This window comes from Montipora capricornis, chromosome 5 (assembly GCF_036669925.1).
Source record: "Montipora capricornis isolate CH-2021 chromosome 5, ASM3666992v2, whole genome shotgun sequence".
In the NCBI taxonomy this organism is placed as follows: Eukaryota; Metazoa; Cnidaria; class Anthozoa; order Scleractinia; family Acroporidae; genus Montipora; species Montipora capricornis.
Window position 1 is genome coordinate 22,479,130 of NC_090887.1, and position 20,222 is coordinate 22,499,351.

General features: G+C 36.8%; 1 protein-coding gene and 1 pseudogene across 1 annotated transcript in view; one reads left to right on the forward strand and one right to left on the reverse strand.

The window, feature by feature from the left end:
- Positions 1 to 12,001, forward strand: part of LOC138048511 (coronin-7-like) — a 45,965-nt gene extending 33,964 nt beyond the window's left edge. Inside the window, exons 18-30 of the mRNA XM_068894694.1 lie at positions 1,753 to 1,998; positions 2,797 to 2,905; positions 3,349 to 3,435; positions 3,556 to 3,698; positions 3,808 to 3,912; positions 4,668 to 4,756; positions 5,042 to 5,180; positions 5,718 to 5,807; positions 6,250 to 6,366; positions 7,135 to 7,270; positions 8,093 to 8,187; positions 8,413 to 8,502; positions 11,549 to 12,001. Of these exons, the coding sequence (XP_068750795.1) occupies positions 1,753 to 1,998; positions 2,797 to 2,905; positions 3,349 to 3,435; positions 3,556 to 3,698; positions 3,808 to 3,912; positions 4,668 to 4,756; positions 5,042 to 5,180; positions 5,718 to 5,807; positions 6,250 to 6,366; positions 7,135 to 7,270; positions 8,093 to 8,187; positions 8,413 to 8,502; positions 11,549 to 11,557 (1,455 nt within the window). The 3' untranslated portion in view covers positions 11,558 to 12,001. The remainder of the gene's footprint in view (positions 1 to 1,752; positions 1,999 to 2,796; positions 2,906 to 3,348; positions 3,436 to 3,555; positions 3,699 to 3,807; positions 3,913 to 4,667; positions 4,757 to 5,041; positions 5,181 to 5,717; positions 5,808 to 6,249; positions 6,367 to 7,134; positions 7,271 to 8,092; positions 8,188 to 8,412; positions 8,503 to 11,548) is intronic.
- Positions 12,002 to 13,380: 1,379 nt separating this feature from the next.
- The window catches only part of LOC138049950 (ubiquitin-fold modifier 1-like), a 7,537-nt pseudogene continuing 695 nt past the window's right edge, over positions 13,381 to 20,222 (reverse strand).

Consider the following 20,222-nt stretch of genomic DNA (forward strand, 5'->3'; position numbering starts at 1 on the left):
TTAGCCAATCAAATTCGTGAATTTTGTAGTTCCCAGTCCTCATGAGACAGAGCCATATAATAAAGTGAAATAACACATGCTCTGGAAATTCGTTAGTGATATCAGAAGATTTTGTATATGAACAGTCCCCTCTGGAAAGTATTCAAGCAATCAGTGGTTATTTTTCTCCCTTACAAAAATTAATACCATTATATAGATTTCACCTGTTGAAGTTCGGCATCTTTGTTTGGAGCACAGAATATTTTACTAACCCTAACCCTATACAAATCAGGCCTTCTAATATTTTGCTAATTTGTTTTTCTTCTCAAAATATTGAGAAATGAATGAAAATGAAAGTAAACTGAAAGGGCTAAATTAAAGGTACAGTAAATGGGAGAGCTAATCTTTCAACGGTTAAAATTTGGGACATAAATCAACCTACACACTAATGACAACAACTACTACTTCTACTTCTACTACTACTACTACATATGATTGTTTGTCTCACTTAGATCTACATCCACATTTACATCTCAATAAACTTGCAAAATCCTGAATAAGGGCATTTCGTAAGTGACTACAAAGAAATAATAATAAACACAATGAAAAATGACAGTATATAAATAAATAAAGTAGATATCATGTTATTGTAGAGAGAGAGAGAGAGATGGGGTGTTCTAGAAACAGAGCAATCCCACTTTGTCTTTGGTGTCGTGACAAATCATTCAATGTCCCAAAAATGAATATTCACAGACTATGCGCAGTCTGATGCTTCGACCGAATCCACAAAAATGTCATTCAACTTAACATTTTAATGATAATATAGGGAAAAATACTTAATTTTTGTCCAGATCAAGATGACTTGCTTTTAAAAAAATTGATAGCCTTTGGGCGGCTGTGGTTTCATTGTTTCACGGCAGTTTTCACAGAAAGCTCCACAGGAATCAGGCGGCATCGATTCATGTGAAAATTAATTTTCAACTGAACTAACCAGTAAAAAAGGTTGACCTGTATTAGACCCAGATACCTTTATCAAAATTACATAAACCTGCCGTAATCTTTACTTTTCTGTTTTTAAACCTGAGAAACATCGGCCGCATTCCCATTTTTCTTGTCTTTCTGAAGTATGGCATGAAAAATTGACGAGTTGCAGGTTTTTTCTTGCACTAGCCAGTTCGATAATGACCAGAGTAGTAGCAGCAATGCTTTGTAGAGAGAGAGAGAGAGAGAGAGATGAATGAATGAAGATCTTGCTGCATTGTTGATCTCAGATAATCAATTAAATAATTACTTAATTAATTCGGGCAACTAACTTAGAGGGCTGGGCACCCCAGCTGAAATGCTTGGGAGCCCAAAGGGCTCCTTAGAGCACAGCCTTGGTCTATATGCCTGAGCCTTGATTCTCTTGGCACAAGAGTGAAGATTTCTTTTGATGAATCCTAGTGTCTTATTGGCTTTGTTCTTCACATTTATAATGTGCATTACCCAGTTAAGGGTTTCAGTGATGGTAATCCATGGGTATGCCTGGCGATCCCCACATTAAGAATGTGGTTTAGCATGGTATATTGATGGGCAGTCATTGTAAGCTAGGTTGTAGATCGTGACACCACTTACTGCTGGTCTTCTTCAGGTGATAAGGTTGACTGGTTATGCACCGCTATTGGTATCACAATGGCCAGCTGTGATAGGTGGACTTGCTCCTTATTGTTCCTTTGAGACACTGTTTCTTCTTTTTACTTTTCCTTTGCTCCTCTACTTCTTTTTACTTAACAGGCTGATTGCCAATCTTCAACCAGTGTATCCACACAATCCCCTGCAAGACCTAAAAAGGCCTTCACAGGTGTCCGCAAGTCTAAGTTCAGACACCTTCATGGTACACCCATGCACAAAAGAAACAATATAGAGAATGTGCGTAACTTGAGCATTTCTTTGCCGGGAGAGAGTGACGGAATTCAAGTCAATCAAGACTTTGCAGCATTTCCTCTGTCTGGACCAGGTGGACAGATTGCGGTTGTGCCAGTAAGTCTTTATAAAATGGTGAGCTCATTTTAAGGTTTCATCTTTGTGTTGACTGCAATAATTACAGTACTTACAAGTAAGGGTGTACTGCCTGTGCTACTGTAACAGTACCACTGCTTCCTTATCAAAGTTGCTAGCAGTACAAAATAATGCTGAATACTTCAACAGTCAACATTGAAAGGGGGAGGGTTAGGGGGGAGTGGGAAAGCCTGCAATTCTATATCTGGTGGGTATTGAAAGCTAAAGAAGGTGTTTTTTTAACGAGGGTCTCACCAATTTTGCAACCTTTTGTGGCATCGTATTCCACAATATTAATAAAATTATTATTGAAGATTCCATGGCGGTCCACACTGGGTATTGAAAGATGGATTTGTTTGCTCATCCAGGGCAGAACGATAAATTAATTATTGTTTTATAATGATAGCAGTAGTTTCTGTATTGAAGTGTTAAAGTTGTGTTGCCATAAATTAAGTTTAAACTTGAATCAAAGTTTGGTTTTGATGAGAAGGGAAAACAGGATTACCTTCAGGAATATGTCTCAGAGCAAAGTGGAGTACCGATAATTGCAAGCCACACATGTTGTCAGGAATAGGTTCCTTGCCAAGTTGGTGGTGTGCTATCACCACCACCGCGCCACCCCAATTACTCAAGTCAATTAGCTTCTGGGCCAGGTGGTCAAGAGTTGTTGCTCAAATACAACTTAAACATGGATGCTTGCATGTGTGAAGAAGCCATTGAGGTACATGTATACAGGGTCAAATTACCTTTGCCAAAAAGTGTTTCCTTCTCTTTCAACAGCTCACCAAACCTTGTAGACTGCCTGATGCAGGATTGCCAACAATTCAATGTGGGAGCGCTATTATGGACTTCTCAATGGATCCATTCAGTAGGCGGAAAATTGCTATTGGTGAGTGTGAGAGTTTATTTTCCACCAAGGGTGTACAGTTTACTGACATAGTTAGTCCCGAGATTCACTCCAGAATTAATTAATTAAATACCAAATTATTTCTATGGCAAAGCCACCAGAGTGCAATGTTTAGCTAGAGAAGTTGAAATGTGCCGCACCTACCTGTCTGTAGTGCTTTTAACGAATGCAATGATATATGAAATGAATCATATATTGAACTGCAGATATGAAATCACTGGCATCGGGAGGTCTCAAGTTCAAACCCTGTTGAAGTCCTGAATTTTTCAGGCTTCTTGATCTACGCAATTGCTAACATTGCATTCATAACTGCAAGGATCATAGCTTTACTTGATTTGAAGCCTTTTTATAAGGATGAGGGTGGGTTAGTCCATTATAAGAATTCACTCATTGCTTATCATTTAATACTGTTCTGTATTTTGTAGCCTGTGAAAGTGGCTTTGTTAGTGTGTGGGAGATACCAGAGGGGGGTCTAACTGAGAGCATTGATGTTCCATCTGTGGTGTTGAAAGGTAAGTCACAGACAAGCAATGTTTTATTTTTTTTATTGTCTCATGTCATCCCAATCAATGTTTTTTTCCACCTGACATGTTTAATTGATTTTGTTTCATTCTATTTCATTGATCTACCAGGTCATCAGGATAAACCAAATATAGTAAAGTATCATCCATCAGCCATTGGGGTGCTGGCATCAGCAGCTTTAGATTTGACAGTTAAAATTTGGGATATAAGCCAAGCTAAAGCCTTGATAACTCTCACAGATCACACAGAGCAGGTTGGGCCACTTTTCAATCTTCATACCATGTTTACTTACGTGTAGCTTTAATTCAGTCAGAATTTAATAAATTTATTGTCTTTATGTCATTAAATTTTATTGTCAAAAGGTATTTAGCATGAGCTGGAAATCTGATGGAACACAACTAGCGTCTGTTTCAAGAGACGGCAAAGTTAGATTATTTGATCCAAGAGCAAAAGAGTCGCCTCTTCAGGTAAAATTGTTTTTGAATTTCTCCCTAAAAGAGACTTTCTCTTAATGATGACAAGAGGTCTTCATTTTACATCAACAAAAGAGCAAAAATCATTAAAGTGCTTATCATCTCAACAAACTTTTCCACTTATTTTATTCTCTGAAATTGTCCCAAATAAGTCATGTAGTTTTTAGAAACTTTTTATTGAAAATTCACTTTCTATTCACTTTGAAGGACAAGGAAAGTGGTCAATTCTGATTGGTAACCAAGCAATGAAGGGGAATGGGTGCGATACCGGATTGACGTCACAAGTTAATTTGCATCGCTGTTTTCAAAGAACTATCTCAATCCAAAGCAGACTGTGACATCAACCTGGTATTTAACCCATTTCCCTTCATTGCTTGGTTATTGATCAAAGTACTCTATGACCACTTTTCCTATCTTTCAAAGCCAAAGAAAGTGAATTTTCAATCAAAAGTTTCTAAAAACAGCACAACATATTTGGGATGATTTCAGAGAATAAATAAAGTGGAAAAGTTTGTTGTGCTGATAGGCACTTTAAAGACTGGTCATGAGCAGTTTATATGATATTGTTTTGCTCCTCTTTAATGTGAATGCTACTCAAACTCATGAAATTATTTTAATAATGATTATGAAATCAAGAACATTTTTTTCATAGGACAAAGACTTTGACAAAACAAAAAGAGAGAGGGGTTTTAGTGCTTAACATCACATTGCTCATGAACATTCCATAATTTTTTTCAACACATTTTTAGACAGGGCCTGGACCTGCAGGAAGCCGTGGTGCTCGTGTTGTTTGGGGTGGTCCAAGTGGCAATTGGTTAATTGTCACTGGATTTGGCAGGTACTTTATCTGTGTAAGATTTTTGTTTCTTGACATCCTCTTTTATGGCAGAACACATTACCTCCAAATCCAAACTAACAATAGTGATATTGTATGTTTTTAAAATAAATACAACGACTTTGAGACGAAAACTAAATCCTTTTAAATGCAGTGTGAATCAGAAGCCTAGATTCACTTTTTTTTTGGGCTTCAAATTCAGCGGCACATTATATTTGATTGTCACTTGTAGGAAACTTTTCATACATTCATTTGACATGTAAAGTAGCACTTGTTTCACTTTTGTAGAATGAGTGAGCGCATCATCAGTGTGTATGACAGCCGTAACTTGTCAGAAATTTTGTCAACTGAGGAAACTCAGGTGTCCCCGTCTACGTTAATACCTTTCTACGATGAAGACTCAGCTGTTCTTTTTCTCACTGCTAAGGTTTGTATCAACAGAACACAAAGTTATAAAGAGAACATTGTTCAAAACAATTTTGCAGCACAGATACTGCTTACAGTGCAGAGGCTGTAAACTGCAGGTTTCAGGTTGCAGGTCATTGGTTTACCATAGCTACAGCAACCCAAAGCTTTGTTATTGTGAACATTAGGCCTAAACAATATGCTTTAGATAAGGTTAGCATTTAGTTATGGTAAAACAATGACCTACAACCCTCACCTGCAACCTGTACTTTACACCCTCGTCTTACCATGTAGTTAGCTCATTCTGCTAAGCTGAGTACACTAGCTGCTGTGTGGCTGAGGTTTTCAGTTCAAAACCCTGGTGTGATTAAACTTATTGACCACTTTAAGATTGCAGCGCTATTTGTAACTATGAATAAAGAACTTTGTCTCGGAGCCCTGGCTCCTGAACCATGTTTTAAAATAATTATTATTAGAGCAAACTGTCATATGCACTGATACAGTATAGACTAGGTAACTGGTTAAACTAATTTTAAATAGTATGGATTGGTTGTTTTAGGGTGAAACAACAGTTTTTGCCTATGAAATCAGTGAAGAGGCACCTTACATATTTGAACTGTCACACTACAGAGTAAAAGAACCCTATCAGGTAAAGTGAAACTATGATCCTCGCAGTTACGAATGCAATTTTAGCAATTGCGTAGAGAAGCCTGAAAAATTCAGGACTTCAACGTGGTTTATGCCAGTGCCCTGGTGATGCCGGTTATTTGTGGGCTCAAATGTTCCTGTGATGAATGAATTAACAAATGGAATATATGATTCATTTCATATACCATTTCATTTCAACCACCCTTCTCAGTCAAAATGTAAAATAATGCAGCTCGAACGACTTCTTAATCTCTTATTACTGCTAGTTTTTAGTGTTATTTTCTTCGTAAAATTCTATCAAAACTGACATCCTTCAAGGGAACATAGTTGAAGTAGCCTAAGAACATGTAATGTATGAAAATTCTTTTTTATCAAAATTATGTGTAAAATGACCTTATTTACAGAGAAAGATGGGTTCAAAAGTATTTCAATTCCTTGATCAGGCTGTAGGTTTCCTGCCGAAGACTGTTTGCAATGTCAAGGAAGTGGAATTTGCCAGAGCTGTCAAACTGAACAAGACTTCCATTGATTTGATCACCTTCCAGGTTCCTCGAGTGAAGGTCAGTGTGCCTACCATAGTAGTTTAATTGGCTCGTCATTAATACTTCTGTCAGACCATTTGTCAGTTTCAAGCATGCAGGGATTGTATTTATTTATGTTTAATTATTATATTTTATTTATTGTTATAAGTATGTCATGCAATGATAGCTATGATAACAGCAAGGATTGTTGTCTGTTGTCTTATTAGTGAGGTATGACCTGCTTCAAGTGAAATAATTTCATGATCATGTGGTGTGTAAAATGAGGTTGGTCTGGTTTTAGATAAATAAATGTACCGTAATTTTTGATTTCCGCTTCTTAGATCAAATTTTTTATCTTTAGTATCCTTCACGTGTTGTAAAACTAGGTCAGATTTGGTTTTCACCTTTTCGGTGTTGAGTGGATTTTGAATGAAGGGAGGTTTTATGTTAAATTAAGAGGATGGACTGCAGATTAAGAGGTGTGATTTGTAGTTGTAGTAAACATTCATAGTTTTTCTTATTTGGTTATAGACATATGATTATTTTTCACTCAAATTTATGCATGATATTATAAGGATATATTTCACTATTATAATATTATCATTTGCTACGGTTTACTGTATATTTTGTAATATTAGTTTGTAATGATAATATAATATTGATTCAATTTTTACATGATTCCGACAAAAAATTAATGAAGAAAAAGAAAGGCCTAGATTTGGAGTCCTGGTAAAGCTCATCTCAAAACATTACAAAAGTGTATATAAGTGCATCACATTAGAAATTAACTCGTTGACCTCAAAACAGATGGAATATTTCCAAGATGACCTTTTTCCTGACACAAGGATGTGGTGGGACCCTGCACTGGCGTGTGATGAGTGGTTTGCTGGGAAAAATGGACAACAGAGGAGGCTGTCTCTCAGACCAGAAGACATGAAGCCATGTACGTCTAGTCACTTTGAGTGACGTAATTTGCAATAATTTGAAAGGGTCGATATGAGTACAAGATATTTACTTGTTAAGGTACATCAGAGCTTAGAATGGCACTTATTAAAATACACTGTGCAGGGAAAGTCATACACAAGTACCTGAATTTTTGTTTCACTTTACCTGAATGCAGGCTATTGATATTGTGGAAGGAAGAAAGAGTCAATGGATCATGTTATAACATACATCACAGACTTGGCATTACCTAAAGTAGCTATAGACTAGACAATCCTAGACTATGCAATCACTCTGAACTTACAGATTATTCACTGAGGGACTCTGTGAACAAACTTGCTGTTCCAATGCCATGCACCAATTGCTTGAATAAACAGTTTTTGCTACAGCGTTTCAGAGTCACTGAATGATTTTTGTAGACAGCTCAACTCATACCATTCTTAGACACACGGCATTCATGTAAAGCAGTTTTTATGTTTTAGTTTCTTTTTATTACTTTTAGAATATTAGATTTAGTTAGGATATGGTGTATTGAGGTCTTACAAAGTTAACATACATACATACATACATATATACATGCAATGGTTACTTACGGTGATTCCAGTGAACTAATGAAGAACAAATGACTGGCAACCTTGCTCCTCTGGTTCCCTTCCTGCGCCTAAAAGATGTTTCTTTTAGTAGGTTCCCAGTGCGTGAAGCCTAAGTGTTCACTTTATTTTAAGTCCACATAGAGTAGTCTATTAACATATCAAGCCGTTATGTGATGTTAACACCGTGAGGCTAACTAGCTAATGCTGTCATATTCCTTTGCTAAATTCAGTGAGTGAAGCACCCAAGACTGAGCCTATTCCTAGGAAGTATGACAGCAGACAGGAGTTGGTTGAGGCCAAGACAACTGATCAACAGAAAGAAGAGGTAGGTAAAGATGTGATGAAATTTTACTCCTAATTTCTGCTTTTTCACTGAATAAGTTCATTTTACTGAAAAAACTGAAACAACACTGAAATGGTTGTCTTCATCTTTGAAAGACTGTAGAATTAGCTGTTATCTAGCACATCCTTTTATGTGCAAACTGATACCTTATAGATAATAGCTGGAGTCCAATCAATTTTATTGTTTTCTTTTTTTCCTTTTTTTCAGCTATTGAACTCCATGGTAGAAAAATTAAGAAGTTATGATGAAGAACCTCTTCCACAGGATTTGCAAGAAGGCGTTGATGATGATGAATGGGTTAGCAAGAATCATACTTCCTATCTTCCTAACACTAAAAAGTGGACAGTGTCTTTTTTGCTTGCTATCCAGTAATTGAATGTGAATTATGCTGGTGCGAAAAAAAACTATATTAACCACTTACTAACCGAGTGCGAAGACCGCACTGGGGAATATTGGCCCAAGGTCATGGCAGTACAGACCGAGTGCATTGAGGTCCGTACAAAAACTACCAAGGGTCAGTGTTCCCCAGTTCAGTCCAGAGCAAGGGAGCTTAATGGTTTTCTGTATGGCAATGTTTCTTTTAGTGATCGGACACTTCTACACGTTGTGTATGCTCATAATCTTTGTCTACCAGCAGCAACGGTAACCATTTACTTGTAAAACTGAATTCCACTTGCTACAACTAAGTACTGGTGTGATGAGAAACTTAAATTCTGCTTTCTAAAACTTCTTTTTCTTCATTGAACTTGAATTTCCTGGAAGAGAGAAAAAGTACAAAAAGGGACCGTTTCCACGGTAATGGTACATCATACTGTAAAATCCCAACCGAAAACCAGCCAGTCAGAGTTCTCTATTTAGTTTGAGAATTGCTTGCCATATGATAACAAAATGAAGTTCTGTTAATTTATGTTGAGTTAATGCCAAGGTTTTTGTAAGCATACAATGGTACATGTGAAGATTAATAACTTTTTACTAACCAAGCGCGAGGCCGTACTGGGGAATATTGGCCCGAAGTCATGGCAGTACGACTGTACAAAAACGACCGAGGGCCAATATTCCCCAGTACAGCTCGAGCTAGCTCAGTTAGTAAGTAGTTTATTATATGGCTTTTTAATATTACCTTTTGCTTTGTTTTTGCAAGCCCGTAATCGGCCCGTGGGTTGCGGGAGAATAATGCCCCACAATTCAGTCACAATTAGCCAATCAGAGCACGCGTTATATCGGCTACAAACACAAGGCATATAATAATAATGATTAACGTGTCCCATTTTATCAAGTTTCATGGTTCTCATACATACATCAAAATTTGAACCAATTTAACAATGGAGGGGAAGAACTGATTTAGAAAGGAAACGAAGGACTTAACAGTCAGTAGGAACCTAATCAAACAAATACCTCCTTTATCGTATTTTATTGTGCTTTGATCTTATTTTTTTGGTGTTTCCATTTTGTTTCTGTCAATGTTGATTTGATCAATTTGTAGTTTCCGTTTCTGCTGAGCTGCTTAAGGTTTCTTTGTGCCTAAATAAGAGTTTTGCATTACTTTATTTCCAAATACTTAGAGTCGACAACAGGTGTCTTTTTTTGCTGTTTATTATTTCCTTTCTTTCCAGCTGCAAGTTTGCATTATTGTACAGTTGTTTATTGTTCCATTGTAATATAGCCCATCAATTGTTTATTAATTTTCCAAGTTTTTACCGTCAGTGGTGTAAACAAGTTGCTTGCTCTTAGTGACTGTCTGGTGAATTGAATTTTACACTACTCAGGTTGAAACTGGTATACTCTGATGTGTAATATTAATACCATGTGTCCATTATACTGGCAATGCAACAATGAGAAATTTTATTGTACAGTGTGTGCATTTGAACCAATTGACATTGCAGAGTGACTCGTCACACTTTCAAAGGCATTCAGCAGCACAACTTCACAACTTCAGTGCATTCAGTGCAACTCCGAGAATTTTTCCAATGTTGGCCAACTTAAGTGACTGTATAGCAATTTTCTTCAAGGTCCCTGTCCTTGGTGCAGGTGACCCGAAAACACTGACCCCGGGTCCACGGACTACCCCTACAGACCCCCTCTACAGACCACCTGAAAACAACATAGAAATAAAAAGAAATAAAATAAAAGAAATAACCCGGTAACAACTAAAGACTTGACTTACCGCTTGCCTGGATACCAAATCGTGTCAGGGAAATCTCAACTGTTATGCTCTGCAGATTATACTCCACAAATCAGACTCAGGTGAAAGGTATATAAATCGCATATTGACAATTCCTTTGCTGTGGACCGGAGTGCTTCAAAAACATAACTAAGTTCAATTTCCATCATTTTGTTCAGAAAAGCGAGATCGTAAACCTGTGGGAGATTGATCCAAACAAAATGGCCGACAGAAAGAAAGAAAAGACAACACCTAGTCATTGTCAGTCTCTTTTGAAGCACTCCGGTCCACAGTGAAAGACGAGACAATACATGTGATTAATATACCTTGCACCCGAGCCAGAGTCTGGTAAATCTGCAGAGCATAACAGTTGAGATTTCCCCGACACAAGTGTTCTATCCAGACAAGCGGTAAGTCAAATATTTAGTTATTTCTTTTCTTTTATTTATTTTTATTTGTATGCTGTTTTGGGGTGGTTCATAGAGGGGGTCTGTAGGGTAGTCTGTGGACCTGGTCCGCAGGGGGTCCCCGGTCAGTGGTTTTGGGTCACCCCCTCAGTGCACTGTGGTATCACGCAGCTTGATGTGAATGCAGCAACAATGCAGTCCTTCTTAAAAATACATTCATTATTTGATTCTGTGGCTCTTTGATAAATATACATGGATAAATTAATAACCAGCCCTTAAAAGTTTGTGAATGCCTTCAAGAACCATGATACCTACAAGATTGTAGGAAAAAATTGATGCAGCTTTGCTTGAGATCCAGAGTTATTTCTAGGTGGCAAAGAGGGTAAGGGAAAGTGAAAAGATTGGTTTTCTCTCAAAATTCACTTGCAACATTCACTTCATAGCACCTTCTTTGTTAAATTTATTATTAGGCCAGGTAACTTTGCAAAATGTGTGAAACTACTTCATACACCTTATTGCAAAATGGCCACCATTTTGGTGTTCTTTTGTTTTTTATCCTGAGTGTAAAAACCTGTGAAATTGAGTACAGTTGATGTAGAACAAAGAAAACCAAAGAGAGCAAAGCTTACAATAACCTAACCTTAACACAAGATACTGGAAGAAAGAAAAACTTTCATAAATTTTTACAGAAAGGATAACACTTTTAGTAGGTAAAATGTTACAAAGAGGAGACAAAACATATCCATGTATCTGATTACCCTTTTCTCTCTTTCAGGACGACTGATGCAGAAGGATGGGAGTATTTTTCACAGACTCAGAAAATCACATTTGTAGCCAAATAAATACATTTTTAATAGATACTCTTGAATATACATGTACTACGTAGGAATTAAATGACATTGGTTTGAAATTACACCTTTCAAAGAAAGTTTTTATTTATCAACACAGGTTTGTTAAATGAACAAATTTTAGAATTAATTGATTTCCTTTGTTGAGGCCTGAGGCAAAAGTTTCTTAAAGAGTTTTTTGGTGAATTTAAATTAGCAATCAAACTGTTTTTAAAATTCAGAATTATAACTGTTGTAATTCCACAGTTTCTGTTGTTCAGGTGATCACGAATTAGAGATATTTGTTGGCATAGCTTTGCCAATAATTTCAGTACAGTGCATCATTAAGTGTTGCTTTCATGGACACTATTTTAAAATTAAAAAAAAGGATTTTGCTTCTATTTGTTGTGTGCACTTGTTGTGTTTGTAGTTGGTGGATCCATTTCTTGCCTGAAAATTATTGGACTATGTCATTCAGTCAATCAGTTTTTGATTGTTAAAACAGTAAAGAAAATGTTAACCTGTGAGCATAGTCTCCTTCAATCTTCCTAGATAAGTTGGGAAGAGGAAGAAAACTCTGCCAGCCACCTTGACATTCTTTGATTTGCTGCTCATCCAAAGAAATGGATGAGTCTGTCCAGTTTTGACTTGGCAAACCTTTTTTTTTTTTAATTCTTGCACATGATCAATCGCCACGCATTGTTGAAATTTACAACAGTGTAGCAATTTTTAACTGTCTTAATTCCCACAATTATTTCCTCCATGTGTCGATTACAGAAACTAGTCTCCCAGAAACAACCTACTGTATAACTTTTTAAGGAAAAATTGAAAACTATCAACTATCTTGGGTTTCCAAGGAAATGATTCCTTGGTTGTCGTGTGTTTGCCAGAGTTGTTCGAAAATATCCCAACTGTTTGTTGTTTGTTTTGTGGTTACTGGTCACGCATGACTGACCCCAAATACATTTGAATTTTTAACGCATGATCAACACGAAATGTTTTTCTCAATAGCCCCGTTTTGGTCTCTTTTACATCAGGGTGAAATTTAACGAGATGTAGGGTAACCCTTCTTAATATAAAAATGATGAGATTCAAAAACATTTTTCAGGTTTCCATAGAGTTAACAAGTGGGAACATTCAACTCACTTTAGTATTATTTTTGACCTCACACTGAATGGTTTGCTTATGTAATGACTTCCTTTGTGTACAGAAGTAAGGCCCTGTTTAAAAGGAGGGAGGGTTACCCTGGCACTCACACATTTCCTCTTTTTTTGAGCAATGTGTTTCCAAGGCAGATAGGGTTACCCTACCTTGGCTATCTTTGTCCCTTCTACTAGGCTAACCCCTAACAGGGCCTGTTAAAACAATAATTTGATCAAAATAAAATGCTGTTGCTACATTCACAGTACAGGTGGTGTCAAGCTTGATAAGTCAACCAAACAAATCTGGAAACAAAATATGATTGATTTGCTTTACAACTGTTTTCTACTAGTAAACTTCATTTTACCAGACTGAGTATTAAGCAGATGATATTAAAAGTGACAAATGGAAGACAATTTCACAATAAAAATCTTGGTTGTGTGTACTGGACAATGTTGGTTTACCTTCATAAAACAAGGAATGACTGAACCAAAAAATCTGTGTCTTAATTAAACCAAGCATTACAATGTACTATTGAAATTAAAGTGCATGTCCACTAGAACACTGACATTTCTTAGATCTTCAATTTGGCTAATATTTTGGTATTGTACCTGGCTTTCATAAAGACCCAAATTTCTGATCAAGTGAAAAGGTTGTTTTAATGTTGTTTCATTTTTTATTAACAAGGGTAATCCCACTTAAAGTCATTTGTTCCAACTCTGTCCCTTGGAATCAGTCTAAGTTCTGAACCATGCTTTAAGAACACATTTCCTACAAAGTAAATAGACAAAACAATGCTGTTTAACATTTACGTGGTAAACACTACAATGCCTTAAGTAGGATGCAGGGGCAGATCCAGGATTTTTCTTAGGATGGGTGCACCACTAAGGAATGGCGTAGCTGACTGGAGACCTTTTTTTTTTGCAGAATACAGGTTGTATTAGAAAGCTGCAGGTCATCTCGGAGGAAGGGTGGGTGTGCACCCTCTGCTCCCTCCCCCTAGATCTGCCCCTGGCATGGTGTTTTCAAAGCAAAGCGAAGGTTTAACAGACACATGAATTCATTTACATAACAAAGTTTACAGGGATTTACCAGAACTGTTTTTTTTTTACATGTGAACATAGGGCAGTTAAAGAAACAAGGGGTACAGTTTTTCTTCATTATAGACCATATTCAGAAATGGTGCCTAAGTAATTATTCTTGTGTCTTTATATAATGCTAATCATCATCACTAACCTCGTTAGCATGAACAAATTCAAAAGAATTATTGCTTCAAAGTGAGGCTAGTGAGGACACAGGCAGCCCAGCCTCGGATGATAAAAATTGTAAGGATTTGTATGGGAATCTTGACAACCAACTGAAAAAGATATTTATGTGCAAAAGTTTTCGATAAAAAAGCCGCACTCTATTGTTGTGGTGATTTTCTCGCTTTTTGTGTGGTTATTTGCCTGACTGAATGCGATTTAAGCGACGTCTCAAATTCCTGGGTTGTCACTCCTACCTAAATAAATGAAATGCTGGAATGTAATTTCTAGCTTACCTCACATGTCGGCAATAAAATCAGTCTTCTCCGGCATCCATCACGCTCAAACTCCAGTGATGGCCACTTGGATAAATTTACTTCTCTTTGACCAAGTTTCAAGGTTCAGTGAAAATCCATTGCAGGTAACAGTGAAAAATATTCAAAATCCTTCCAGGTTTGCTTACAACGAATTGGACACCGTTGGTCAACTGTTCACTTGAGCCTTGATATGGTTGGAGCAAATAAGTGACCAGCCGGTTGACCAGCCGTGTCCAAATTTGTTGTAAGCGAGCCTAGAAGGATTTTGAATATTTTTCGCCGTTTCTCAGCAATGAATGACACTTGCTGGAACTTGGTCAAAGAGAAGTAAATTTATTCATGTGGCCATCACCAGAGTTTGAGCGTGACTGATGCCAGAGAAGTGTGATTTTATCGGCGAGATGTTAGGCAAGCCAGCAATTACATTCCAGCCTTTCCTTTATTTTAGATAGGAGTTACAATCCGGGAATTTGAGAAGTCGCTTAAATTGCATTCAATCAGGCAAATAACCACACAAAAAGTGAGAAAGTCACCTCGACAATAAAGTACGGCTTTTTTATTGAGATTCACATACAAATCCTTATAATTCTTTACCCTCAAAGAGTCTGGGCTGCATTTGGTGAGGATGATTAGCACAAAGGCCACCATTTATGAATACAGTCTTTTAACAGGTACTTTCCTAGCATTGGTCTTGTGGCTAAGGTGATGAATTAGTTTGGGAATCAGGAACTGGAAAAGTACCCACAACTTCCTTTTCCAAGTAGACTGATCATTAAACTAGGGGGATAGGCAAGTTATTAAAATACTAACTTACCTGCACTTTGAGATGGATTTATCCCTATGCCATCTGAAACAGAAATAATAAAATAAACGGAAACATCGATTCAAAGAGCTACAACTACTGGTAATTGAACTAATTTATTATTCTAATCTCTGTAATTGTATGAGAATGCCACTTGTCAAAGTGATAAGGTGACAATATGCAAAAGTTTAAAAATCTATAAAAACAAAGAAAGATCTTAATCTGCTACAAACTCATATTTGTATGTATATACTTTATAATTAGTATGGATGTAACTACACTGTAACATCCTTCCTGCCTTCAAATGTGGTAACTCTGTTCTCAAGCTACAGACCTACTTCTATTCTTCCATGCCTTTCTTAGGTCTTTGGTAAACTCTTGAAGGGGATATAGTTTTTGAGCCCCCCCTCCCCCCCTCCCCCCCCCCCCCCCCCCATTGACGGGTGACTCTTAATAGGTTTTACTCTGTCGGTGTAGGTCTTCACATCTAAGGAAGAAAACCATAAGCTCCCCTCTTCCCCTTGGTTATCTAAAAACACATCTAAGAAGGGGAGCTTATGGTTTTCTTCCTTAGATGTGCTTTTAGATAACCATATTAATCAGGGCATTATTACCTCAGTTTTCCACAAGAAGACCTACACCGGTCTTCTCACTAATTATTAAAGCTTTGTACCTTTTAGTTACAAATTAGGACTAGTATGCACTCTGGTTGACTGAGTATTTAAAATTAATAATACTTGGACTGGTTTTCACTTGGACATAAGCAACCTTACCAAAACATTAAGGAAGAATTTGTTTCCTTCCAGCGTTATTGAGAATGTTGTTAGAAAATTTCTCAACAATTACTTTACCTCTGATTTCTCTCAGAGTGGTGCTCGGAAGGACAATTGTTTGTATTTTAAATTACCGTACATCGGTCCCTTTTCCATCATAACACAACCCAGAATTAAGAAATTAGTCAACACATTTTGCAGTGACCAGGAGTTGGTTTGGGGCGAAGGATCCTATCCCTGCAGGTTTATGATCGCGAGTCATTTACAAGTTTTCATGTGCAGGCTGTAATGCCTGTTATATTGGTGAAACCAATAGACACTTCGCCACTTGCATCCGTGAACATCTTGCCTCCAACAAACATTCCCACATCTTTAAGCACTTGAGAGGTTTTGAAAATTGTTGCTCCCGGTGTTCAGAAGACTGTTTTAAAATCCTCGCCTCTGCTTCCACACGTTTCCAATTGAAAATTAAAGAAGCCATGCATATCCTTTGGGAGGAGCCATCTTTAAATTCCCAAGTCAAACATCTTAATTTATCCCTTTCATACTAATTAGTTTCTTTTCTTAGCTTAAATAGTCTGGTTTTTTCTGTTTTGTTTCGTGGTTGTTCTGTTCTCGCCTTCATCCTTAATTATTCGTGTTATATCTCACTTTGTTACACTATTTATTGCTCAACTTTAGTTTATTTCTCATTGTACAACTGACGATGGATGATGTTTCATCCGAAACATGTCTTGGTTAAAGATGAATTTCAAAAACATCGTTCATCAAAGCGATATCTTTTTTCGGTATTATTATTATTATTATTATTATTATTATTATTATTATTATTATTATTATTATTATTATTATTATTATTATCATCAGTATTCGACCTTAACTTTTTTAATCACTGGTCCTGGGACTTGTTGAGCTGAAAATTTACTAGTCCTGAGTAAATTTGTGGTAGTCCTTCCTGACCGCAACATAATGCCTATTAAATTTGAAATATTTATTTTTACAGCCAATTTCTTTGACGAGACTTCAAAATAGTATACCCAAAAGAAATAAGTCATTGAAGAGTGATTGATAATGACCAGGCTATCCCACAATTCAAGAGTTAGTTTTCTGTGTCATCTCTGCCTTCTTTCTGGCGTTTGTTTGGATACTTGCTTCCACTTGCACAAGAAAAATAGGCTTCCAATCCCTCCACGATAACAAACACATGGATCAACACGACAGCATGGAATGGCGGCAATATGGTAGCCTTATTAGTGCCTAGTCTCAGACCTCATCTCAGTCGACCTTGCCTTGGTCTATCATTTCTCACGATTGTTGTAATCGGAACATTGCAAGGACGAGTTGAACATGATTTCCAACACAAAGTGTTTTTTTTTGTTACTAGTCCTGTGACTTGTGGCCCTCTTTCTACTAGTCAAGAAGCATTTTGTACTAGTCCAGGACTAGCGGACTACTTCTACGCTCGAGCACTGATTATTATTATTAGTAGTATTTTTATTAATAATATTGAGCATTGTTTCATAAATAAACTGTACTGAACTGTTACGACTTTCTATTAACTAATGAAATGATATATGAAAGGAATCATATATTGAACTGCAGATATCATATCATGTGAAGCATTCATAACTGCAAGGATCACAGCTTAACTTGAAGTCTTTTTATTAGAAACTAAGAAAAAAAAACTTATATTATTATGCTTTTTAAGTATCTTAACAACCTTTACATCCACTATAAAACTATGCTCCCTTTAAGGCCTGAGGAGCTCCCCATTGATGAGTAAAATCATCTGGCATTAGACACAGTAAAATCAATAAGTGGCAACTACAAGTTCAAGGGTTAAATGTCAAATAACCAGTTTGCATTTAAGAGTCTCAAAATTCTGACAACTTGTTTACCAGCGTTGTGTGATTATTAAACCTGTAAAGACTTGTACTTTGCATGGACTATGAACTATTTATTAAAAACTAGCTTATTGGATAATGTAATTTTAGTGTTTTGATTGGCTTAGCCATCTTGGTATATGAGCTATTATACCATGCTCTACAAATATCAGTAACTGCATGCATCAGTTTTCTTGTATTTACAAAATAAAGTAGGGAAGATTTATCCATACTGTAATTTGTGAGTGTTTTTAAGAAAACAACATTATTATTCCACTTGTGCTTGTTGGATATAAGATGATTATAGTTAACTTGGGTGCTACACGCCTCGTTGGCCATCTATCATCTCATATCTAATGCACTCTTGTGGAATAACAATTGTTAAATATTTGTATGGTGTATGCTTTGTAAGTATTATTTATTTACCTTCTTTTTATCAATGTTCATTTAGAAATATTATTGTAATTTAGTGAGTAATTTAATTATGTAGTATAGTTTGTACAAGTGATTTTCGTATGTAAAATAATTTTATGTTTATCTGCTGACCATATATGACCATTTATAGCAGTTTACAATTAAGACCATTCGTATGCTGGAAAATGAATAAAATAGAATAAGTATAGGAAATTGTATAAACACGAATGCATTTCGTGATTTATGGCCTCAAGGGATGTTTTAAAAGTTCTCAAAATTGCATGAGCTGTAGGCTCAAAACATTACGTGACAATAAATCACAATGCAGAAGCAAGTGTATACGATTTTTTTCTCTATTATATACTAAACAAAATCAATCCATTGCTGTGTTTCCATAGCAACTTCCATATTGCACTCTATAACCTATTTATGAATCATCAGTTGGAAACACGATGTTCTGTTGAGTATATAACGAGGAGTTTCAGTGTGAAAGTGAGTGCCGGCATAGAAACTGGGAGCAGTGACTGGTATTATTTTTAAAACAGTTGAAAATGTTTTAAGCAAGAGGGTACCGGAAATGTGCATGGTTATAGACATGATAACACCACAATCGACTGCGCATGCTTCCCATCTTACATTCCACAAATTTTGATTTTTTTCGCTATCAAGAATAGGCTGCTGCCTCGCTAAGGCTCGCCAGCAATAAATAAGTAGGTAAATAAAATAAAATTAGATCTCCATGTGAATGCAAATGTCAAAGCTTACCATTTGTGATTATTGCACTGGTAGCGGGGGCACCTTAAACTGCAAACAAAAAGAAAAATGACGTACATATTACAAAATTAGTCAACACTAATTGGCCGCATATGTACATAAATTGACAAAATGACAGAATGTGAACAATCGATGCCAATCGATTTCCTGTCAGTTAATTGACATTGATTGGCATTGGCAAATCAATGATCAATCGATAATCACACAAAAGTGGTCACGAATCATGGATTGCCATCAATTTGCAATTCTGACTCTCTCACTGACTCTTCTCACTGAAAGCAAGAGCCTTCCTTAACACCACCAAGTATGAATCACCATTACGAGAAAATGTAAAACTTTGTTGCAGTTTTTATGAATAAGAATCAGCAAAGCAAGAGGTGCATTTACATCATTGAAAAGTATATCAAACAGCAGTAGCATTAGTCTTAAAACAAAGGTTCGTATCTTCAAAAGCAATGTCCTGGGTGTGCTACTCTATGGGCAGAATCTTGGAAAGTAATTAAGAGCGTATGTCAGAAGCTGTAAGTCTTTCAAAATAAGTGTGTTAGAAGGATATTGGGGATCTACTGGCCAAATAAGATCTCAAACTATCAACTACGAAAGAAGACCTGTGTACGATCTGTTTCCCTTGAGGTAAAACAACGCAGGTGGAGATGGATTGGGCATATTTGTAGAATGCCCTTGATAGCCATCCAGCTGGTGGCTATGCGTTGGACTCCAGATGGAAAAGAAAGCGAGGAAGACCAAAGGAGACATGGAGACGATCAGTTGAAAGGGAGATGAAGGGGAAAGGGTGGAGCTGGGGAGAGGTGGTAAAACTAGCCAAGGACAAGCAACAATGGCATTCACCGGGGGGGTACTTTAGGAATTTCTGGGTGGGGATGTGCCGCTAAGACCCTAGAACCCTTAGCCTATACCAGAGCTAGTTCAGCTGAATTTTGCTACCCTATACTAGAGTAAACTCCCACCGATTTCCGTCTAAATACCGATACTTGAGAGTTAATAATATCCAGAAGTTTCTCATGATAGCCATTTATCGACACTGTTGAGGCTGAGTTGCGCAAATTTAAACTTTGCCGACTCGACTTTTTAATATTTTTGAGAGGGAATTTCTGCTTTCCTTAGTCTTGATAAAATCTTCAAGCGACTGGTCAGTTTCGTGAAAAATGATACCCTATTCTAGACCCAAACGCTCTGATTTATACACCCTATGCTAGAGTAAACTGCTTGAAAACCATACCCTTCACAGTGGCACATACCTATATAGCCCATATA